The 26,011-nt window shown below is 40.6% G+C and overlaps 1 protein-coding gene across 1 annotated transcript in view; it reads left to right on the top strand.

Annotated features, from left to right (window-relative positions):
* The first annotated feature begins 4,127 nt into the window (after nt 1-4,127).
* LOC146522904 (endophilin-A1-like) overlaps nt 4,128-26,011 on the top strand; it is a 56,586-nt gene continuing 34,702 nt past the window's right edge. Inside the window, exon 1 of the mRNA XM_085142012.1 lies at nt 4,128-4,438. Coding sequence (XP_084998138.1) covers nt 4,394-4,438 — 45 coding nt within the window. The 5' untranslated portion in view covers nt 4,128-4,393. The remainder of the gene's footprint in view (nt 4,439-26,011) is intronic.

Raw genomic sequence — 26,011 nt, 5'->3', positions numbered from 1 at the left:
AAACTAGTGTAGAGGCATGTAGAGAAAAATATCTGAGCTTTATTTTGTTTCAAATCGGAGGAACGTCTAAGACGGCTTCACATGGAAACGTCAGCAGGAAGTTTATAATGACGGCGCTTGTTTCATCAGCTCATTTTTCTCATTTTTCCTTCATTTACAGCAGAAGAAGAACTGAAATTGTGTGAGGATTCAGAGCGCTCGCTGTCAGAACAAATAAAGGAGGGGGTTTAAAGCAGCAAAGCGCTGTTTTTAGAATCGTATTTGTTTTATGCATCTTATGTCCCACAGAAGTGAAGATTTGAAGATGAAATTGTTCTATAGCTGTAAATTCAGTGTGCACAGTGAAAAGCAGAGGGAAAAAACTATGATTACAGGAAAACACATATGCAGGAAGTAGCCACTTCATTAGGTACACGTGTTAAACCCGCAATAGAGCAAATATCTATTCAGATAATCACATGACAGCAACTCGGTGCATTTGGGGATGTAAAGATTGATCAAGATGACCTGCTGAAGTTCAAACTGAGTATCAGGATGGAGACAAAAGGTGATGTAAGTGACTTTGAACATGTCAGGGTTGTTGGTGCCATGCGGACCAAAATCTTTAAGGAATAAAGTGTCTGGTGAGTGTATGTAGACATATATTTAGTATAGAACATTTTAATTACACACATTTTATTCTTACATATAAACAAATGCTCAGATTGTCTCACTGCTGTTTATATAGGTTTGCTGCTGTTTTTATTAAAAACTGGGGACTAAATTTGAGATAATTAAAAAATGGTCAGTCGAGGGGATTCACTTTAATGGACTGAATGGTAAATGGACTGATTCTTATATAGCGCTTTTCTACTCTCCCGGAGTACTCAAAGCACTCTATACAACATGCCTCATTCACCCAATCACACCCATTCTCACAAGCACTTTATCTACACTTAGTGCTTTATAACTACATTCACACACATTCATACTCCGATGGACGCATCGGAGAGCAAGTTGGGGTTAGTATCTTGCCCAAGGATACTTGACACGCAGACACGCAGGAGCCAGGGATCGAACCACCAACCTTCCGATCAGTAGGTGACCTGCTCTACCTCCTGAGCTACTGTGAAACTAACTGATCCTGTTCAGTTAGTTTCACACTGCACATTAAAAGGTGTTAAAATAGTATCCATTAATGTAACATTTGTTTTGTATAATTTTAAGTGAACCTGTTGGGTTTTTTTTTGTTTGTTTGGTTTTTTTTGGGGGGTTTTTTTTTGTATTTACCATTGCTGGTGGAACAACACTTTCTTCAAATGAATCACTTTTTAAGAAGAACTTAGACATCAGTGTAACATTTTGGAAAAACTGAATCTTTTGAGCTTTAAATGAAATTATTAACTGATGGCTGTGATGTATATGCCACGGCCACCACTAGAGGGCACCACGAGTGTCTCATTTAGACAAGCTGTGCTGTCACCACAGGCAGGTACATACCGGAATTTTGAAAGCACACCTCAAACAAACCAACACTGTGATCATTTTAGTCTGATGTATTATATTTTTTATTTTTCTCTTTTATATCTGAAAGTATTTTATATATTTTATGGTTTAATGTAACTCTCTGACGGACTGTGGCTTTATATTAGCTGTATGTGTGCTAAATTTTGGAATAGTTACATCTTACATGTTTACATGGATGTGTTAATGCTGCGTTGTTCAACCTGCTTCCCTCAGGGAAGTGCTACAGGTGCATCAGCACAAAGACCGACAAACTCAAGAACAGTTTCTTCCCAAAAGCCATAACCACCCTGAACTCACACAAGCACCAATAACACAGTTCCACCCCCATTCCAAAGACTTCCCTCTATATACCACCACCACTGTGAAATAATCCAAACTGTAAATACACAACATTATTTATCCATCACATATTTATTTCCTCTTTTTTTTCTAGATTTGTATATCTGTACACAAACACACACACAGATAGAGGTGCGCGCCCCTTCTTCTCCAACATGTTTGCACTGAGTAAGACATGCTCTTTATGCTCTCTATCTCATCGTACATCTGCATAGTGACAATAAATGCCTTCTATTCTAATGTGCACTGTCGCTACTGAAATTAAAAAGAAAAGATGTGTGGAGACATCACCATTTTTTTCACACGAAAGGTTTTCATATTGCTGTCCTTAATCTGCGTTTATCTGCTAACAGCTCATTTAACACAAGATTTCAGCTTTCAAATCATTTTCCCTCCTGTTTTGATGAAATGTGATATTTCCCAGCAGTGTTTGAACGCACCATTGGACCCCCTAAAGCGCTGTCCTTGGTGCTGAAACGCAAACACCCCAAACTCTCCTCCTCCTCTTCTCTATTCTCATCCAGATGTAGTTTCGTATCCTGCCAGCGCACTGAGGTCGCGCGAGCATCGTGACATCATTATTATTCGTCTCCAACAAGCAGCACGAGCCCGCGCGGGTGTCTCGTTCTCAGGGGGGCGTCGCGGGGATCGCTCGTAGGTGGCGAAGGCCGACGTGCTGACGTCACTCAAATAACGTGAGGCTCCCCTCCCCGCCGAAGATCGTTTTCGTAAGAAAGATGGAGGCTCCGAGGACAGAAATCAAAACCATGAACGCGAGATTAACTTGTGCAGGGATTCCAGAAACTTCATCAAACATCTGCAAAAGCTCTTTTTGATCACAGCAACATTTTCTGAGTTCTTATAACTGCTTCTTTTTTGTTTTCCCCTGAGTTCAGTAAGTCTCCATGGTGTTTTGTTTTGTTTTGTTTTGTTGCTCAGATATTAGTGTTGTTTGTCAGGAGAGATAATTAAAACTTCAGAGCAAATATTACTTCTGTGGTTTTGTTTCCTGTCTGATATTTGACTTTTGGTCACTGTTTGATGGTATGTCTTCTTTCTTGTATTGCTAGGTCTTTATGTCTTCCCCATGTGTTCTGTGTTTCTTTGTTTCTGGCTGCAGTCAAACACTCATTTCTTCTTAGAAAGGTTCCTAACCCATTAAACTGTCCCCAAAGCACCTCTGTGGCAGTATATTCTCTAAATACTCAGGAAACAAACTCCCTTTATTACCTCCTTTGGCAGAGGACACACTGGACCTTAAATCGTCAGTGCTAATGCTCAAATAAAGTAGAGAGGCTGCATTAATTACCCACCATGCCCACAGCCAAGTCAGGTTCATTTATAAGAAATTGATTGGGCTGTCAGACAGTGTAAACATTTGGGTGAACTGGCCCTTTAAATAATCCAGAGGAGAGGAGAAAAAACAAAACAAAACAAAACAAAACAGAGTAAAACACCTCAGATCATCTTAAAATCTGCTGCCTGTGGGGCTCAGAAAAAATGTTTATAGTTGCTGAATAAGGTAGATAGATAGATAGATAGATAGATAGATAGATAGATAGATAGATAGATAGATAGATAGATAGATAGATAGATAGATAGATAGATAGAAAAAAAACAAAACAAACAAAAAACAAAAGAAAAGAAAAGAAAAAACTGTTAAAATAAAAACACATCAAGTCAGCCGATGTGTAAGAAATTATTTCTTATTCAAACTGTGACTGTGAGTGACAGCTCACCTATCTTAGGTGTAGAGAAACAGATATCCTGACTTACAGTGATCCTCTCTGAATAATGCAGTAGTAACTGTAGCTGTAGCTGCTGCGCCACAGTGTGAACTTATGTAAATGTCTCACTTTGGAGAGGCACCTCTGGGTCCTGTGAAGCTGCGGGGATTTAATGAACGTAAAACTCCAGCTTCTGTTAGTCTGCTTCACTGCTAAACCTCTTCATGATGTCACACTGACACATCTGTGCACATCTGCCAAATCAAACACATGAGCTGTATGCTGGGCTCTGACTGAACTTTATGTTGAGACTAAACAAGCTTGTTTTCCCATTGAAGTCCAGCTTTTAGTTTTGGTCTCATCAAGCATGTGATTGAATGGAGAAAGTTTCCCATGAGCCATAAACTGAGAGCTGGACATCCTGGTTTATAAGCACATCACATCACTGGTGGACAAAAGGGCAAAAGAATAAGATCATAAATATGAAATGAGTTTTTAGTGCCAGCATGAAGAGGCTGGTGTGATCCATTTTCTCATTAGAGGATCTTTGCCCTTCCTCTTCCTCCTCTCCTCCTCTCTCTCTCTCTCTGACTGAAAATAGATCCAGCTGGGTTTGGTTTGGCGATCAGCGGCTCGCGTTTCCACCACCTTTTCCTCCACAATAAGCGGACAGTACCGACTTTAAAGCGAACCGGAGGATTTACCGCCGTCTCTTCGGGCTCCACCTCGCTCCCGTCCCAGGCTCCGTGCTGTGCGTGCAGCTTTCACATAAATATTTCACACACCGTCTCTCTGTGGTTGCTGCCTCCGCCGCTGAAGTGATGTCTGTCGCGGGGTTGAAGAAGCAGTTCCATAAAGCCACCCAGGTAAGAAGAAGCGAGAGACACGCTTCCTGTTTCCCTTCATGTGTCTGTACATTTCTCTGCGGAAAAAAACAAACAAACCTGTGGACCTGTGGTTGCACATAAATCCACTCATATCAACAAAAACACGTTTAGTCTTTAATGAAATCACGTTTATTCCGTTAAAAGCTGCGAGTTAGTATTAAAAATCTACATTTTACCTCATTCAGATGTTTTTAAATTTGTTTTTGTGTCTGATTATTTTCCTCAGATAAAAACGAGATTTGTGTGTAAAATATTCAGATTTCTCGCGATGTTTTGTGTGAATTAAAAGCGGGGTATGCCCCCCTCAAACACACACACACACTGAGAGGTTTGCATGTAATGTTATGTAACACTGTGTGAGCTGAAAGTGTGTGTGTGCAGCTGATTGGCTGTTGATCCACGCAACAGGGAATTCCCTCCTTCCTCCTTCACATCCCTCCATCTTCTTCTTCTTCCGCCATCTCTCCATCGTCTTCCTTCATCCTTTTTAAAAATCGATACACCTCTAAAATACAACCTTCCTTCATCATCATCATCATCATCATCCTCTTCCTTCTCCTTCATCCATCCCTTCTTCCTCCACACTTTCTTCGCCTCTTCGTGTTATTGTTATCCATCCCTCCTCTATAACGCTGCTTCATCTTTCTCCTTCTTGTCCTCCTTCCATCATCTTTTCCATCTTTCACGCCATCATATCTCCACCCATCCCTCCTTTTCTCTCTGTGCCTCTTGCATCACCTCCTTCTCCTGATCTCTCCTCGGTTTCCTTCCATCCACTCGCTTCTTTCTTATCCATCCCTCCATCCACCCTCTGTTTTCCTTCCTATCCCTCCATCTTTTTCTTCTTGCTCAATCCCTCTATCACTCCATCTTTCCCATCTTCCAATCCTGTCTCTTTCTCCACACGCTTCTTTTTCTTTTCATCCATCCATTACCAACCCAACATCTTTTAGCTTTAGACACCTGAACATCCCCTCTGCTTCTTTTTCTTCTTTCTCTTTTTACTTTTCAGTCCTCCCTTCATCTTTTCCTCCACTCTTCCTCATCCCCCTGTTCTTTGAGACGTTCCTCCATCTCTTCTCACTTCTCCCCCTCCTTGTGCTATTTTTCTGTCTTTTAACATCCCCTCATCCACCCTCTGATCATCATTTTAATCCATGTTTCCTTTATTCTTTCTTCCTCCTACACTCATCCTCTGCTCCCAGATTTCTTCACCATCGATCCTTCTGTTTAATCTTTTTTTCTTTTTTTCCGATCATCATGCCTCCATTTTTCATTTTCCACTTTCCTTCACATCCACCTCCTACCGCCCTCCATCATCTGTCCATCATTACAGTGTAATCATAACTCAGGCTCAGATTTCAGTCTCATTAATGATTAGGATTTATTTTTAACACTTGCTGACATGTTTTTCTTTGGAGGTTTTGGGGGAACCGCTTTAATCTTTCAGCCTGTTTTCTGGTGGTTGAATCTGAATGTGAGATGAATACAAAGAGGGAAGCACAAACAGACAGACAGACAGAATCTGTATGACCCAGCGTCTGTCCATCCGGCCTCCTCCCCACAGGGTTCCTCGCTTATCATGTCGGCTGTGGAGTGATGTCGGTCATGCTGGCAGCTCTGTGAGGTTGCAGATGGAAAAGTGGCAGGACTTTGAGCTGAATGGTCATGTGTGTGAAAAATAATAAGGGACAGGAGGAGGAGGGGACTCGGGTTCCTTATATTGAAGTTTGTTAGGGCTGCAATTATTCATCAAGTAATTTGATTAAATAAATTATTCACCCAAATTCTTTGCTTCAGTGCTTAGTTTAACGCATGGCTCTGTTGCACCCTGATGTAATTAACTATGTAAACTAGAGTGTTTCACCTACATTTGAGACTTAAAAACAGACCTGCAATAGATATGTATTTAGGAGTAGCGTGTGATTAAAAAGTTAAACAACATCAAGGCCATAGTGCCCCAAATTTCAGGCCGAGTGAAAGAAAACATCCAAAACATCAGCGCTGTTCCTGCACTCACCTTTTACATTTTCAGTCCTTCATTAAAACACCTGATCAACAAACTTTTTACTGCTCCATCCACCACCGTTTGTTTTATGCTGAGAAAAATCAGCAGTAAGCCTCCAGAAAATATACAAAACTGTTAACTTAGTCACACTGGTTTAATTAGACAGCTTGCTGAAGGCTGACAGCAGCTGTCCTGTTTTACATGGAAGCGAACAGGGTTGAGTCTAAGAAGGGCATAGGGTGTATTAATTGCAAGGCTTTCGTAACATTTTTCAGATTGAAAGTGAAACAATATCAAATTGGACACTGTCTGTTGGACACTGAATTATTATTATTTATTAACATCTACACCATTTTTCAGCAGCACAAAAAAGTTGCCTCCCATTAAAAGGGAGTTTTACCTTCCCACTTTCGCCAAAGTGCTTGCTAATAGGGGCTCATAGGATTGTTGTTGTTTTTTCTGTATGTATTATTGTAGGGTCTACCTTACAATATAAGTCGCCTTAAGGTGACTATTGTTGTGATTTGCCGCTAAATAAAACTGAAATAAAATTCAATTAATGTCAGAAAACCTTAAAAAAAAGACAGAGTAAAGGTACATTTTTATGCCTTAGTTCAGATTGTTTATTTATCTTATTATATTTGATTTGACCTTTGACTGTACTTGAGATTTTTTTTAATATATTTTTCCATTTAAGAAAATGTTTCCTTTAAAAAAATACAAATTTAATATGGCGCGTAAATACAGTCAAAGGGTTTAGTTATTTTGTTATTTGAGATGTTGGTTGCAGTTAAACGTTTAAAAATTGCGATTTCTAAAATGGAAACCAATAAGCAGTTCATTTTGAAAGACCAGTTTTTTCTCTCTTGAATATTTACAATTGCTCATTAATAAGACAAAAAAAATTTTCATCTGATTACTTGATTAATTGATGGAATAATCAATAGATTACTCGATTGCTAAAATAAATGATAGCTGCAGCCCTAGAGCCCAAGCAACAAGCCTCTACTTGAGGCTGTGTCTATGTTTAGAGCCTGGTTACAAAAACCGTGTTAGCCCCTGTGGATGGATTCACTTTCATAACAACTGTGCTTCCATAGCTCCTACATTTGGAAACTGAAGAACAGGACGGGGCTCTTAATTGACAGCTAGCTCACCTGAACTAATTAAATCGCGGAAGTTGACTTCTCCACTATATCTGTGCTGTTGGTGCCATTTTAATGGAATTACATAACAAATCTCCTCCACTGTGTGGTTCACACCATCAGTTCTAGTATTTTATTAATCTGTAGTTATTATTAGTGTTCATTTATTGGTGGGGCTTGCTCATAAGCTTGCCAAGCTTGCTGATAACTACACCACGCTTAAGGTTGGGGCCCAATCTTCTTCCCTTCACCTCCAACTAGTCACGGCTGTTATACCCTGCACCTGGTTCAGCTGGAGGGTTCTTCCTGTTAAAAGGGAGTTTTTCTTTCCTACTGTCACCACAGCATTTGGTCAAAGGGGCCGATGTGATTGTTTGGGTTTTTCTGTTTTCTCGGTATTATTGTAGAATCCTTGCAATAAAGCGTTTGACCCTGTGAAAGTAAAGCAAATTATAAAGTTGTGTTGCGGGATAAAGATCTTGGGGAGCAAAGATGGTCAGATTGATTGGCCATTAGCTCTCAAGTAACTGTGGGGGTTTTTTTCAGCTTGTTATTATGAATGCATTCATTTCCTGTTCTCAGAATTGTTAGATTAATTATTTTAGTTCAAGATTCCAGATTCAATGTGCCTTCATACCATCCATGTCAACACCTGTCCATTTAAACAATCCCTGCAGACCTGGGCTCGTACTGGTTCCTCTTTGAAATGAATGAATGTGTGTAGAGTGTCTTCATTGATCCAGAGTTAGAGAAAACTGAAAGAAGTGTGGTTTGTTTTTTAATCTGGTTTGACTTTAAATTACAGTTTAATTAACAAGTACACTTAACCCTCCTCCACAGCCCTCCTCAGGGACAGTGGTTGGTTATTGATTATTGGCGATCTCGCAGCAGGATGACGGCAGGAGCAGGTCAACAAACCCGAGTATCCAGTTGTACCTTCAGTTTTACGGGTCGATTGAGGCTCAGGAGGTGAAGCTGGAAGGTCAGAGTTTTAATAACCCAGCTCCTCTACTCAAAGTGTCATCGGGAAACAACAAATTGCTTAGCGTGTGCTTGTCACTGGAGCGCTTCCCCTTTTCATTGAATGCTTGTGGTTTGTACCTTTCAGAGGCCAATCTTTAACCTCCACTGACAGTGTTGCACACTACAAAAATGGACTTTGTGAAAAATGTTGCAGAATTTCTATGCATAGTACCAATTAGTATTTTTTTTTATATGTGCTTGGGAAAAAACCACAGTTGCACAGTGCATTTCTAGTCTTACTCAAAGTGGTCAAACAACTTCTCACTTGTCTATAAATTAAAATGACTTCCTCTCTTACTGCTGCTTTTACCGCTCTTACTAATGCAGCTGATGCCCCTGCTGCTCCTATACTTATTAAAACAGCTCTTATTCTGATTATTTTGCAAGAAATATTAACAGCTAAGTGTCTGCGGAGAGTCACTGTAAGACACTTTTACTGCTGTAGCTGGTAGTTGTGCTATAAACACTTGGATAGTCACGCGCTGTTAAGGTTCATAAATTGGAGACATCACAGACGATTACCAGAGAGGAAAGAAGAGGAAATAAAGTCGTGACACACAAATTACTCTTATCTTTGCTCTTCTTTGGTAAATTAATGTGTGTCTGTGCTTGTCTGGGCCTCCCACTGTTCTTAAAGAGAGTCGAAATCAATGAAAATGTTATTAATATGACATTTTCATGCAGTAATCTGACCCCGAGGGCTTCACTGATGTCCTTAAAAAGTGTAAAAAATAAAATAGGAGGAAGAGAGAACAAGGAACAAAAACAGCAGATCGATGTTGTCCATGTTTGCTTTCCGTCTCATCTGTCATCGGGACAAATTCCTACACATTCGTTGCGTTTGCGGGTGCTGATAAAGAGAGAAGATAATGTTTATTGATCCCTCAGGGAGAAACTGGGTCACTGCAGCAGAGCAGAGCAAAAAGCAAAAATAAAAAGTACAGCAACAGAGACGGAGGGCATCCTGCAGGTTCAGACAGCTCCAGAGGACAGCGTTAACTCTGAACCTGGTGCACCAAAGGCAGTCAGGTTCTGTTTTTATGTGGCACAGTCTATCCAAAAGAGACGAACGGCTGGCTCGGCTGGTTCTGGATTGGTACTCGTGTCATACTCATCGAAGGCTGTTTTTCACCTTTCAGATGTCTAAGCAGGCTGTAAAGATGTGTGCAAAGTAAAAAGTGATCTTCTTATACATGGTTCTCTGTGAGGGTATAAATACACTGTATGGACAAAGCTATTCTACACATTACACTTACAGTAGCTCTTATGGCATCCCATCAAGCTTTCCACAATATTTTGGAGTGTGCCCACTTATCCAGAAGAGCATTTGTAAGGTCAGACACTGATGTTGGATACGAGCGCCTGGATCTCAATCTCCCAAAGCATTCATTGTTCGTTCTAGTTCATCCAAAACTGAAAGGGCTGGTTCTTCTATAGTTCTTTTCTACTCTACCTGAGCATTCAACATACTTTATTCTCCCATTCACATACACATTCATACAAGCACTTTTTTCTATGTCAAAGTGCTTCCTATCTAACATTCACAGTCCAATGAACACAGCAGAAGTGAGTCTGGGTTCAGTATCTTGCCCAAGGATGCTCTGGCCAGCAGAATGGTGCAGCCAGCAAACCATCAACCTTCCAATTAGTAAATGAGCCGCTCTACCTCCTGAGCCACAGCCCCCCCGAGGTGTTCAATGGGGTTAAGGTCAGGACTCTGTGAGGACCATTTAAGTTCTTCCACGTCAAACTCATCCAACCATGCTTTTATGGACCTTGCTGTGTCACTTGGTCACAGTCACTCTGAAACAGAAAAGGGTTTTTCCCCAAACTGTTCCCACAAAGTCGGAAGCTTAGAATTGGCCATCTTGTCTTGGTACGCTAAAGAATTAAGATTTCCTTTGACTGGAACTAAACCTTCAGGCATGTTCTCCTGGCATTTGCCAAACACATTCATCAGACTCGTCAGATGATTGCTGGATAAAGAAACATGACTCCTCATTTCCACTGCTGCAGAGAACAGCGGTGGCATGCTTTCCACAACTCCATCCGGGGCTTGGCATTGTGTGTGGCGATGTCAGGCTTCCAGCCATAGAAACCAGCACAGTGAAACTCCCAGAGCACAGCTTCTGTGCTGATTTTAATGCCAAAGAAAGTTTAGAAGTCCAGAGTCACTGACTCAGCAGAGTGTTGTTGACTTTTATACATAATGCTCCTCAGCACTCAGCAACTGTGCTCTATAACTTTACATGACCTGCCACTTTGTGAATGAGCTGCTGTGGCTCCTAAACACTTCTGTTTTGCAGTTCAGTTGTCCCTCGTTTATCACTGGAGTTACGTTCTATAACCCGCGATAGGTAAAATCCGCGAAGTAGCCAACTTTATTTTTTACAATTATTATAGATGTTTCAAGGCTGTAAAACCCCTCACTACACACTTTATACACTTTTCTCCGACAGGCACGAACATTTTCACACTTTTCACTCTTGTTTAAACACTCTCAAAGTTCAAACCTTCATAGAAAAATAAGTCCAGAGATAGAATGAACCCAAAGGCACCGGCGGTTGGCTTTGATGGTGCAAAATGTTTCATCGACATTGTTGTGTCTTTTTGAGAAAACTTACATACATACAGTACAGCACTTCAAAGTCACACTGATAGTGATCAAAGATTTTGTAATTCAGCTTGTCAAATTTGTAAATTTTGCATTCTGTCCTGTACAGGAGACACGGCACGAGATGATTGACAGTGGTCTACAACCAATTAGGATGCAGAACACAATGGGCTATAAAAACACACAAACACACACACACACACACACACAAAAAAAACTTCCAAAAATGCAAAACAGCAAGGCCGCGAAAGGTGAACTGTATTATAGCGAAGGACCACTGTAACACCATGTAGAGTTGAGCGTGGTATATCTAAGGGAAGAAATTTCACAGACTGACTGGTTGCAACTGTGGCATCCTGTTACAGTACCAGAGTTGAATTCGGTGAGCGCTTAAGAACAACCTGTTCTTTCATAAATGTTGAAAGGCATCTGGCATCTGTGGCAGTGGGACTGGAAAATACCTAAAATCAAGATTAAGAGACTGTGTAATCTAGTACTTTAATATGAGTGTAGTGCACAGATGTTACAACTCAGAGATAGTAACTGCTAAATAAGAACAATGCTAATGAAACTCTGGATGGAGAACAATTCTATGAACCTAAAACATTTTAAAGGAGGCAAACAATTAAAAATGGAAGCAGAGGATTAAAGGGAAACTTAAAAGATAAATCTGGTGTTGCTACATAGAAAAGGAGCAGAAGCATCAGTATGCATTGAGTTTAGCTCCCAGTAATTTCAGATTGGACTCTCTGTTCTATTCAACATGGAAATCTTTTATAATGACTTGTAAATATACAGTTTTATTTCTGGAATAAAGCTGAGTATTATCCTTGTTCGGGACTATTTCAGTGGCAGATTTATTGACATTTGGTGACTATTTTCAGAAGCAGGCTGAGTCAAAATAAACTAAAATCATGAATGAACTTGTCATGTTGTGTTGCTGTGTACGGTGGATCACAAGCTAAGTGTATAAATGAGGTATTATCTCAGTTATAAATCCAGATTCTACAGGTGTTTCTTTAAAAACACCTTTGACTTGTCACATATGAATTTCCCGTTTGATTTGAGGTGGCAACGGATCTTTGAGGTGAGAGGTCGACGGCTAGCAGCCAGGTAGCGAGGCCTGAAATAGATCTGTGAATCACCAGTAGGCGTTATTGGAAAGTGAGGGGGCAGCAGGCAGCACGAGATGTCAGACACCCGTAACTCTGGAAACCAGAAAAGAGAGACTGTCTGTCTGCCTGTATCTATGAGTTTCTCTCTGTGTGCAAACTGAATTATAAACCCGATTTGTCATCTCTCTGGTGCTGATTAACCATCGACACTCTGACTGCTGTGATGTCGTTCACAGCCATGGTTTATTCATGGCTGTACCAGGCAGAGTGCAAACACACAAGCACAAAGCAGAGAGAACCGAGTCTGAACGACAGGGTAGATGCTGAGCTGCAGAGGTGAGAGATAATAACCCGTGATTACATGCAGCAGCGCAGCAATACAGTGTGCTGCTTCACTAAGTAATAGCAGGTTGGAAAAATCTAATTCAATAGGACAAATGGAGGAAGTCTGAACTCAGAAAATGAAAAGACGTAGCACATTATTATGAAATTAGGACTTATGTGTTTGTTTATTTTCAGCTTCTGTCTCATTTCAGGAATGTCAAGTTAATGTTGTGTAAGAAAAATAAAGGACAAAATATGTAATTCATCCACTGGCCACTAGAGGCGCACCCAGAAATATTAGTTATTCACCATAGACACAGATATCTAAAAAAATAAATAAAATACTAATAAAATGCCAGAATTTAACTCACTGAAACTGATTAGCATAATTAACTGCAGGGGTTGATAAAAAAAAAAAAACATGTGTGCATTATAAACATCCTCCATTCATTTGTTGTGGTTAACCATGATCTAGTTCACAGCCATGGTTTATGTCAGACAGAGAGCAAAACTAGTTTAAGAGAGTAAAACTGTATGAGGTTGTAAACACATTTATTTCTGCTCTAACAGGAGTCAACTGGTATTGACTCACTTTTGGAGCCATTGTCAAGTAGCTGTTAGAAGAAACTGCAGGTTTTGGTAATCCAGCGTTGGTGTTGTGGATCTTGTTGCCTCACAACAAGTAGGTCAAGGGTTCAAATCCAGGATGGAGGTTTTAGGTTCTCCCTGTGCCTGCATGGATTCTTGTCTGATACTCCAGCTTCCAACCACAGTCCATGCACGTGAGGCTAGCTTGTGATTCTAAATCTGTATATAACAGATTACAACGGATGGGATAGGCTCCAGGCAAAAATTAGATTAAAAGGTTAACATATAAATTTTTAGCTATAATTGAGGTGAGATTGTAGAGCAAAGTGAATTAGGCAGAGCTCAACAGATGAGTCATGTGTTGCGACAGCTTTAACAACAATCTGCTCACCTCATTTGACCAGGCTCGTCTTATCTGTGACAGAAACCTTGCAAGCAGAACGTTTTTCAAATGGAGAGCATAAAAAAAAAACCTTTGTGTTTTCCACTCCTTGCTCATGGGTTGTGTGAGCCAATCACATGCGAGAATTGGGAACATTAAAACTTGATTTGAACTTTTTGCCTGCTGAGACGTGAATCTGGGACACATCCCAGCGTGTGTGTGTGTGCTTTAACAGATGGGAAAAGAAAAATCAGAGCTGAGCTAAGCGAGCAATGGCAGTGTGAAGCCAACTGCCAAGTCGCAGTGCCACCAACCAAGATGGCCACCAAGCAGGAAATGGGATACCTCGGTCTAAACGGGTGAATAAAACATGAGAGGGAGAGAGAGGACAGAGATCGATATCCAGCTGTACAAACGTCAAAGAAAGACCTACAAAAGAGGAAGAACAATAAACAAAAGATCAAAGAGGAAGTAGATCATAAACAGGCCTTTCATTTAATAATTTCATACGTTTTAAATCTTCATCCCTGATTTGTAACTTATCCTTCACTGAATTTGCCTTTATTCATTTAGTATTCCCAATTGTTTGAAATGTGGCATTTTAAAGTAATATTTTGTTGTTTTATTTAACAGGTGTCTCCAGTTATTCTACTTTACAGATTTTGATGGTTATAGCCATTATAAGCCACTCAATGATGCACAAATTCCCATTTTTGTTGTAATTTTGCATGTTTTAGATACAAGCTTACTTAATTGTTATTCAAATTTACCCATTACAGTACACATAAGATTGAGATTTCATTGCATTAGCTCCAATTGTGCACTTAGCTTCATTTGTTTATTTTTGCTATTTACAATGATTCGCAAAACAAGTGGCCTCCTGATAGCCAAACTACAATCTTATCAAAGGGAGAGCCCAGCCACTCTTCAGAGGAAACTCATTTCTGCCTCTTGCATCTGCACTCTCACTCTTTCAGTGATAAGCCAGAGCTCGTGACCATAAGTGATGGTATGAACGTAGATCAACCTGTGAATCGACAGCTTTATTTCCCTTTAATTTTGCCGAGCTGTCATTTCTGGAAGACTTTTAATGTGAAGGGACACGGGGATTGATAGTTGATGATTAGGGAATGAAAATTACAACAGGTAAACCTTCGATATGAAACATGACCACAGAATGTTATAGGCTTTGTTGACTTTAATTTGGCAGGAATTTATATAAATGAAAATACGAAGGTAATCAAAGGTAATGAAAGGCTCCCTCACTCCTTTGTGGCAGTGAATCCACCTGCTTCTTCAAAGGTAATCTTTTCATCTCCCCTTTTTGTTTTCTGCTATGTTTCTTTGGTTTAGCCACTGTTTCTTTCCTTGAGCTCTTCAGTTGAAACATGTTCCGCATAGGCTTGATAATAAACTACTATCATATTACATCCTTATTAGCAGCAGTATTGATACATACAGGTAATTCAGAATACAGTCGTCCTTACGCATACATGGAAATTTGACCTTCAGTTTGACCTTCAGTTCAGTACTACCTTTAAATCCATTTAGTATTTCATAATAGATTCTCTGCCTCATCTTCACTGATCTCACCTGGACCCACAACACCAATGTCCTGGTAAAGAAGGCCCAGCAGCAGCGCTTCCTTCGTGTCCTGAGGAAGAATAACCTGGACTGGAAGCTGCTGCTGGCCTTCTACCGCTCCACAGTGGAGAGCATGTTCTCCTACTGCCTTGTGTTTGGTACGCAGGGGCCACAGCTGAGAACAGGAAGGCTGTGCAGAGGGTAATTAACACTGTCCAAAGAATCACTGGCTGCCCTATGCCAACCCTGGAGGCCATCACCAGATCCTCTTGTCTCAGGAAAACCAGCACCATCACAGGTGACCCCTGCCCTCTGCCCACTGCATATTTGACACGCTGCCCTGCGGACAGTACCTCAGGTCAGTCAGGTCCCACACCTCCAGACTCACAAACAGCTTCTTCCTCTGGGCCATTCGGACTGTAAACAAACACTATCCCCCCACACCCCACTCCTGCCCACCCACAGTCACTCAGACCACTACCACACAGACTCTATACTTGGACCAAGTCCTTTGCACTACATTTAGGCACTTTGTAACTTGTCCTTTTAATGTGTGTCTTCCTCTTATTTTGTATATATTCCTCTTTTTTGTTATTCATTCCTGTTGTCTAACTATTTATGTGAAGCTATTCTTTTATATGCTATTGTATTCTAAAGCTCTCAGTGGTTTGGTCCCTCAGTACATTTCTGACTTCTTCAGTTTCTATAACCTGATTAGATTTTGCAGGTCATCAGGTGCAGGTCTGTGAACTGTTTTAATAGAGTTGGATCTAAGTGTGTTCAAAGTGCTTTCAATTACTGTGGTCCTGTTCTTGGGAACAAGCTGCCCACTGACAGACTCAGAACCTTTTTATTCTCACAGTTGCACACTTAATAACAGAGTGTGTGTGCACATGTGCATTTCATTGATTTGTGGATTTTTTTTTTTTTTACTGTTATAAGCTATGTGGGGGTAGAGCAGGTCCCCTACTTATCGGAAGGTTAGTGGTTCTATTCCTGGCTCCTCCAGTCTGCACGTCAAGTATCCTTGGAAATACTAACGCCAAGTTGCTCTCCGAGTATGAATGTGTGTATGTAGTTAGGAAGCACTAAGCATAGAAAGAAAGTGCTTGTGTGATAAGGTGAATGTGGCATGTTGTATAGACCACTTTGAGTACTCCAAGAGAGTAGAAAAGCACTATATAAGAATCAGTCAATTTACATGTTGTAGACCCACATCAGTTGTTTTTATCTTTTATGTTTAGCACACTGAGTTAACATGAAATTAAATGTGCTATATAAATAAAATTCTGTTTTCTGATCATTTTAAGTGGCTAACATTAACATGTGATCATGGGTCAGGTTAATGTTGATGATAGCTGTGTAAAATGAAAATGTTAAATGTGTTGAATGTGTTCAGCTGCTAGTGAGGGGAGGGGCTGTGCACCTGCCAGTTGTGCATCAGCTGAATGAGGTGAATACGGCACTACTAGTATCAATACTGCTGAGTATCTAACTAAGTGTTATGGTTTAGAGCAGCGGTCCCCAACCCCCGGGCCTCGGACCGGTACCGGTCCGTGAGTCGTTCGGTACCGGGCCGCGAGAGTTGAGGCTCAGGTGTGAAATGTATAGTTTTCAGGGTTTTTATCGGTTTTCAGTGTTATTTTGTTATCGTTTTTATCGTTTACTCGGTTTTCCTTGGTCTTTTCACGTGTGTTATGAATAAATTTTCTTTTTTTCGGTACCGGTACTAGTTTTATTTTGTTGTATTTATCCGTGACACCTTAAAGGCCGGTCCATGAAAATATTGTCGGGCATAAACCGCTCCGTGGCGCAAAAAAGGTTGGAGACCGCTGGTTTAGAGTCATTATGTCTATATGCTGCCCTCAGTGTTGTTTTCCAAATTTTCATATCAAAAGATATCAGGTGTAGTAAATGTTATCAGTCCTGCCCATCTGTAACAGTAATAGACAGTGTTAAATGAACAGGATAACACAGTTACATGTGCCTATGTGTCAAGTTTGTCTGTCTGGTTGTACCAGAGAAAGTATCTCAGCAGTTGGAAACAGTGGCTGCCTTCCTTAGCAACCGTATTTGATCAGCACCAGAAGCAAAGCATTTCCTCAAAGAGCCTAAAAATAGTCATCTTTCATAGTTTGCTCTACCTAAGGAAGTATTGAAATATTTATTGTGTGTGTGCCTGCGTGTACCTTGCAGTTATGTTACTATATTATTATTGTTAGTAGTAGTAATACTTAAGATTGAGTAAGTTCTGCGTAAATCTGCGATAAATCTAAATGCAATATTTGAGAGATTTGAACTGTTAATGTGGCAAAGTAAGTCTTTTGTGAGATTGTTATGAAACACTCGATGAGTTAATTTAGAAATAATGGTCCTGAGATTATGTTTGCAGGCTGTTACACTTATATTCACTATATTCTGAACCCACAGCCCTGCTCTGCATCAAGAGTAAAGGAAATGAATGGGTGCTTCAGGTTTCTTTGAGGATGTTCTGTTTCCTTAAAGGCTGAGGTTCAGAATGATCTCTGATCATCCCGGTTATGTTGATAAAAGTTCACAATGAGGTATTTATTTGCTGTGGAAACATAGTGAATTCATCTTGTATTTCACTGCGTGGTTGTTCTCTTTCCACATTTTTCTTTCAGCTTGCAGTCTCTGTTTGTGTTGACCCTAGACTTGTATTTGACGATGAATGATAGAAGAAGAGAAAGACACAGGAAGCACCCTGAAGATAATTAGAGAGAAAGAGGTGAAGAGGATTGATGGAGCAGATTGAAGAAGCTGCTATTAAGTGGGAGCAGATGGGAGCACAGTTTGTCTCTCTTAAATTCAAATTATGGTGACAGGACACTCAAAAAAATGAGGAAATAGAAAATAATGTGTCAGCAATCAGATTTAAAAAGACATAAAGATGTGAATTTGAACAAAGATTGAGGATAAAAAGGATGTTAATCAGTCTGTCTCTGCTTCTCTGTTGCTTCCTGATCAAACATGCTTCTCTCTCCCTTCGAGGGACGTGTTGTCCTGGCAACCACACAAGTGTGAAGTGAAGGCAGGCTTGATGCAAACACACACACACAGGCCAGGCTGAGCTCTGGTTGGCTCGCTCAATAATTGATTGTCCCTGAGGGCTTCATACGTGAGCAGAGGACCTGCGTGTCTCCGTGTCCTTTCCTTTTGTTTTCAAGTCACTTCATCAATTTGACCTTTGACCTCCTCACTGCGTGCTGATGATGTGGGTGCAGCCATCGGCCACTGTAAGGGAATTCAGCCTAAAATCAATGAAAGCTGGAAGAAGACAGAAGCTCTGCTGCCTGAGGCAAAGCTCCAGCTGAGGGCAGAATGAATCCCATTGGCTGAGATGAACCTCAGGCTGTGTGGGTGTAATCAATATGCTGCATATTACAGTGTGGAAAACAGACGAGTGCTGTCATTTTGACCTCCATGATTTTAAATTGCTCATTTGTATTTAATTTTTTAAAATTAGTCATCAGACTTGACAAAAAAAAAATTTAAGATCCAGATTAAGAGTCTTACAGATTAAACATCTGTTTAACAGATGATGACAAAAACTTCTAAACTGAAATGTGAAAATCTTCCAGAATCCACAAAAAATCAGGACGTCCTTGTTTTTGTTTCCGTTTTTGTATCTAATCGTGAGTTTTTCTTTGTTTATTATTTTTATTATTACCAGCTGACAGCAATCACACCACTTTTTCTCACCAATACATTTACTTTATCTGGTGCCTGCAATTTAACCATCAGGTCAAGTATAGGTTAAATGAATTAAAAATAACAGTTCATTTGAATACCATCACTCTGATTTATGTATTTGATAGTTTTTTTTTCCACCTAGCATACAGTTTCAGAATAGCATTGACCATTTAATTACAGATTGGGAAAGTAAGACATATTTTTAAAAAGCACAAATAGGACAAAAACTAACACATCTGAATAATCTAATTACTAGAAGTAGAAGTAACATGTTGCTTTAACTACACTAAAATAAGGAAATAAAAGAGCAGGCTGAACAGGTCACAGTCCACGTTTTAAATATGCAGCTCAGTTATTTACAACAGCTTAAGGAACACACTTTTAACTGTTTCTTCAGAAACTGGTGAGATCATTGCTGGCCTGCTATATATGTATCAATATAAATGCTGTATATGTAGTATATTTATTAATTTAAACATATGTAGCCAGTTGGCTAAGGTAGATAGCCGATAATAGTTACACAGTAACTAAAATGGACCAACTTGGTTTGGGGCCTCTTATTTTGAAAATCTCATCACTTTAAGGAATCTTAAAACATCCAAAGAGGAACTGGAGGGATTTATTTTGAAAAAAGTATCACTATAAAGTCCATCATCTACAATAGGAGTGGGCAATCTGGCCTTGAAATTATATCACAATATTTCTAGGAAACACTGATATTAATGATGTGGAAGAAAACAATGAATGCTCGCAGCTGCGAGGGAGCTGAATTTATTAGTGCAAATAAAATGAAGGACAGTTTCCATTCTCCTCTTTCAGTGAGCCACTGCTATTAATGTCTAGGGATGGGTACCGGTTTGGCACCGGTTCTGACATAAACGGTAGTAACCAGACCGAAAAGCAGCGCACATTTCGGTGCTTTTTTTTTCCCTGAGATGTCATACACTTTAGATTCTAGCCAATCATTTTACCTTTGCAAGCGCAGTAGGCGGACCCAGGTACGTACGTTCTTTTAGAGCAGAGTTACAGATTAAAAACGCCCAAGGCGAAGCAGTCAAAAGTCTGGCTGTACTTCACAGCAAAATATGCAAACTCAGCAGCCTGCAACAAGTGCTTTAAGATGATACTGTGATACTGTGCAAAGGAGGTAACACCTTGAATCTGATGAAACACCTGGCAACGCATAGCGTTTTTTCAAAAGCCAAGAAATGCACCGTATTATATAGCTTGCTGCGAGACCTCACACCGAGCACATCTACGGCGGGTGGGTTGCCTGTTATCGGTCCCGGAGTTAGAAACATCCCCCAAAAAGCCAAAGAGGAGAGTCCTGGCCCCTAGCCCTGCCAGTGTAGCAGAAATGATGAGGATGATGATGCAGCAGCAGCCGTTCTTCTCTGCGTGAGTAGCTTAATGTTGTTCGTGTGTAATTTACGTTGAGTAGGCTAACCACGTTATTACATTAATGCACGTAAGGTGAACTAGCAAACACCGTCGTGGATACATGCGGCTGTCTTGTTTGATGGCAGATACTCCCTTCTCCCTGGCCGAAAAGGCTAAAATGACCAAAGAAAAAGTGGAAAACAGTTAAACATAAGAGGTGTTTGGACAAAGTTTGTGTTTTTTCCATTGATTAAGCACTGCTTCCAGCCAAGAGTGATACCATAAATCCCCTATATCTGCAGAAAAGGCTAACATTGTTATCTTTTTACAAAAAAACAGCTAAACATGAGAGGTTTTTGGACCAATTTTGTGTTCTCCATTCTTTAAGCACTGGTTTGAGCACCGTTTAAGCACCGGCACCGTTTCAAAAGTACCGGTTTGGCACTGGTATCGGATAAAACCTAAACAATACCCATCCCTATTAACGACATACTGTCTAATTCAAAATTGTGAATAGATTGAAACAAGGCGCCATTACAAGGCCATTACAGTGCAATAGTAGCGACACAGCATAAGTTTAACCTAAGCATAAAAGTCACCTCACTGGTGCTTTTCTCTGGAAATGTTAAAGTATAAAATTACTGAGTAATATTTTAACAATAGGTGAAGTAACTTAACCTTTGAACTGATGAGATGCTGCACACAAGTGTTACAGTGCCATGTGGGGTGTTGTTTTATGTATTTCCAGCTGCTTATAGTTCCATTATGTATCAATTCAATTCAATTTTATTTATACGCACCAAATCACAACAACGGTCATCTCAAGGCACTTTATATTGTAATATAGACTGTACAATAATACACACAGAGGAAAAACCCAAGCAAGCACTTTGGCGACAGTGGGAAGGAAAAACTCCCTTTTAACAGGAAGAAACCTTCAGCAGAACCAGACTCAGGGAGGGGCGGCAGATCATAGTTTCCATCAACCCTTTGTGCTCCAGCGATGCTCATTTGAGCCATTTGTTTTTGTTTGGTTGACACATTACCAGCTGCTAGCATCACCTCCTCACCTGTCCTAATCACCTCATCATTGTTGGAGGTTTTTTAGAGGTTAGCTATGTGCTGTATGATATGCAGACCCCTCTTCATCATGACCATGAAAAGGGGTGGATTTGTGAATGAACTTTTTAAAGTAATGGGCACCGATATTATGTTTTTATAAACAATCAAACGTCCCTTTGCAACCAGAGACTGCTGACTGTTAGGAAGAATGCAGGTTTGATGCTAAACCCGTGTCCACCTTTTTTATACAGTCTTTGTTTGTGCCCAGTGGGTTACAAGGGAATACTGGCATTATGGTATGGCCACCACATTGTACAATTAGCAATTACTTAGCTATGATGAAGCAAAAAACTTGTGTTTCTATTTTAAGCACTGAGGTGAAGTCTGGTAATTAGGGCCAGGATTAGCATAATAACTGAGAGTAGGAGGACCATTAGAGCCTGCTCAATTGCTCATTTAAACATAATACAAATGGAGTGTGAATGTATTTTCTTAAAAACTGTCATTTAATGTAAAATATAATGTAAACATCATTGATTTGTTATAAATTATAGCCTTACACTGTCTGTTTAATCTAATGTGCAAACACTACCAGTCTCACCAAGCATGACTGAAGATGGTTCAGTCCCATAAAACAGTGTTAAATTTCCACTGAGTAGCATCAGTTACATGACTGACTAAGTGGATGGGTGGATTTTGTTCAAGCTGCCATGTTTACTCACATTAAAAGCCTTTAAATTCATGTCATAGATATTTAATTTTTGTGGTGCCTTTTGAATTGTTTACCAACTTTTGTTCAAGGTCAGCCATCTGCCACCAAACTTGTTGAAGGCTAGGTGTGCATGCTGATTTTTTTCTTTTTCTTTTTCTCCCGGTGCTCCGACCCAAGGTTCCCTCTTTCAAAATAAACGCCCTGCTTGCCAGCCCCGCTGACATGATGACACACTAGCAATTCTGACAGGGACGGCACGCTCGGCTCTAAATATATCAGAGTGATCGAAGCGTGCATCTGTGCTTCTGTGTGTGTGTTTGTGTGCAGCTGCAAAAACAACTGGTCGCAGTGATTGCAGACTATTCATCCTCTCAAGCAGGAAAATCGATGCTCGGCAGAAGAGTTACAACCTTTTTTTTTTTTTTTTGCCTGTCCCATTTGGTTCTTTAGCCGTCAGAATTGTTGCCTGAAGACCAACAAGGATACCCAATGGATTTATTTTGCCAAATGGATCATCATGGCATTGCCGTATTGGTCCATTTGATCGACCTTTGTTTTTATTATTTATTTTATTTTATTTTCAGTTGTTACAGATGGGACAGACATGAGTGAGGGATAGGAAAGGGAGAAAGAAAGAGGAAGGAAAAGAAAAACAGAAGGGGAGAGGGACAGTGAGAAAGGGGGGGTGGGGGGGGGGGAAATATATCCGGGATCACCTGTTGAGAGAAAAAGAATAGAAAATAGAAAACAAGCAAAAAAAACCCAAAACAAAGCAACATACTATACACAACACCATCGCATTAATCTAGCTAAGTGTAAACAGCAGTAAATACTAAATATTGAATGTTGTTGTGCAGCACGCAGGACAGACAGCGCACAATGTGCTTTGAAGTAGCAGCCAAGAAAGGTGTGATTTAAGTCTACGAACAGTGAACACCCGTGTGCAGAGTTACAACCTTGCCAGTTTATTTTTTTCCCACTTATATAAGGCTGCTTCAGCTTTTAACCTCTTCAGAGTGCAGAGGTTGGAATTTTTCCTGAGTGACACATTTCAGGAAACTGTTGCTAAAGAATTCAGTCCCCGGTAATCAATAACCACAGTCCTGTGATTGTGGTTATTGCACAATACTCCACTGCTCTGCTCTTTACAGTCCAGTGTGATAAATAATAAATACATGAGGCCAGTTGTCCTTTTGGAAGCTGGGCAGAGATGGGAAGGGAAGCCTTCAGAGTCCTTGTAACAAACCATTTGCACCCCCCTGTTGTACAGGCACGACATCATTCCTGGAATCATTATATTTTATATAAAACTGGAATAATTCACTGACTTCACTGCGGTTTTTCAGGCATAGCAAACCCTCTGCTGGGCCTAACCCTTCAGGCCACATGTTTGACACCTAAAATAAGGTAAAAATTCTTACGTCTTTCTGTAGATTAATCATTTCGAACTGAGTGCACTTGATCTCTGTGGGTCTCGCAGTTGCTTCTAGCTGTGTCCAGCTGACAGGTTAGTTGGGTTGGAAGAGGTACAGATGTACAGGTGAAGTTAGCTCTCTGTCTTCATTCTTGTCTTTGCCGGCTTGTGTGTTTTACTTCTGTGGTTTTTGCTTTTGGCCAACAAATGCTCATTTTTGTAGCGTACCCCACCCGTCTCTCTCCTGCTGTATAAAGCTGGTTTGCTGAGGGGGACAGGTCCACTTATCAAAGAAAATGCTGCACTTCACTAAACCTTTTGCCCAGGTGCTGCGCCGCCATATTGCTGTGACAGTTCGACATGTTTCTTTATCACTGTGTCTGAGTTTTAGCACTGTAACATAGATAACACTGCCATCATCAGAAGAAGGTTAAAGTTACTGTCAACTGTCATTATCATTCATCATCTTATAAAAAGTTTGATTGGTCAAACTCAAAATTGGACAAAAACCATTTTATATACTTCAAAAGTTTGAAGACACCGTTTTGCAGTTAAGTGCAGTGGATGAACCGATTATATCCGATAGCTCATTCTCTTTCCTTTGGATGCTTCTTGTTCATCCCTCTGTGTTTGTTTGCTGTCACATTACAAAGTCATACTCCACATCCTCCTGAGCGCTCATGCATACTAATGTGTCACCATCTATCTCTGCTTTACTTCCCTCTCTTTCTTTTGAAAGCTTTCTCTCTCTCATATTTCCAACTCCCAAAAACCCAATTCAGAGTAACGCTCTGTATTAAGGCCGCCTTCTGTTGCAGTACAGGTCCTTCTGCTTGGCTTTGTTATTGCCCCATCAATCCTGAGCAGCTCTCTGAAGAGCAACAACAGGGCAGCCCTGCAGGGCTCGAGCACAAAAAGCCCTCTCATATTCTGAATAAAGTCGAGTCAGACCCGTGTGCTGGACGGCTGGCTGGTCAAATGCAGGCTGAGCCGTGCAGATAATTCCTGAAATATATTTCTGGTAAACACAAAAAGTCAGAGGGCAAATACACGGAAATGGATAGAATGGCAGAGAATCAACAACAGTGATATATACATACATACATATAAATATATTAGGGGTGCAACGATTCTCGTATCGATATTGAACCGTTCGATACAACGCTTTCGGTTCGGTACGCATATGTATCGAACAATACAAAATTTTTAATTTATTTTATCAACTTTTCTTCTGACGATGCTGTCTGTGTTGAGCGCTCAGTGGATCTGCGTTCGACTACTCCGCCTAGGCTGCACTGTACTCCCCGATCCTTACTGCGCATGTGCAAAGTTGGACCGTACAAATCGGGTCTACCCAATCCGTACCGCGCATGTGCAGATGTTTTCTTCTTCTTCTGTTTGTTTAATGGCAGTTTACTCCCCAGTGTACGAGGATACTGCCACCTGCTGACCGAGCGAATGAACCGTATTGTAAACTGAATTGGCATCATTACAAACGTGTGTTAAATTTGATTTAGTGATAATCGAGTGTGTTTATGCTTGTCTGTGTGGAGAGGATTGACTGGAATAGTGATGATGATGTCCGCTATCACTGTCAATTGTCAGTAAACACTTAATCTGGCTGCTGAATCTTTACGTGACATATTACAAAGTCTGTATTATTAACTCTGTCATTAGGCGCCATTGTTCTTATTTTACGGCGCTGTTGTTCAATCGGGGGACGCTTTCTGTTGAGGAGAAAAGCGTGAATTTGTTGCGGATACGGATTATCCATTGTTTAAATGTCCCGGTAGTCAAAAAGGAGGCAGAGCTGTTGAGAAATGCTAAGAGCTAACTGGGCGCTAACCATGTCATTCAAATATATTGAATGTCGCAATGTTGGCAAAGAGAGGAAGTGACGTAAGATTTGCGCATGCGGGGTACCGATCGGGTTTCCGGTACGGATCGGGTAGTGACACTCCCCCACCCTCATTCAGATCTGGCGTTTGGAACTATTTTGGTTTTCATGTGAAGTATGACCCTGATGGTAAGCGCGTCATGGTAAAAGTAAAACAGTATGTCGGATGTGCCACGCAATGCTCAATTACATGGGTGGGAACTACTGCGTTAGCACAGTTAGCTTGTTAACGTGTTGACGCCGTCCAGCCCCACTGACGGGGCGATCCGCGGTAGCTCGTTAACGGAGATTTGCCGTGTTGTAGCGTTAACGTCATTTCAATGAGATTAACGCTGACAGCACTAGTGGGAACACAACGAATATGACTGCACATTTACGCCGACATCATCCTAGTGCAAAGATAAGTGGAAGCAGACAAAAACAACAAGCACGCATGCTGCAAACTTTACCCGAGTCATTTAGACAGCCGTTAGCACGTGATTCTCCTTATGATGACCTGATATGTTTAATATGCTGCTGAGAGTATAGCCCAGAAGAAGCGTATAGTATAGCTTTTATTTTGGAAAGAGCCATTTCTCTGTAATAAACTC

This window comes from Neolamprologus multifasciatus, chromosome 3 (assembly GCF_963576455.1).
Source record: "Neolamprologus multifasciatus chromosome 3, fNeoMul1.2, whole genome shotgun sequence".
Taxonomy (NCBI): Eukaryota; Metazoa; Chordata; class Actinopteri; order Cichliformes; family Cichlidae; genus Neolamprologus; species Neolamprologus multifasciatus.
Note: the sequence above shows the minus strand (reverse complement) of the source record. Positions and strands in the feature narration are given on the sequence as shown.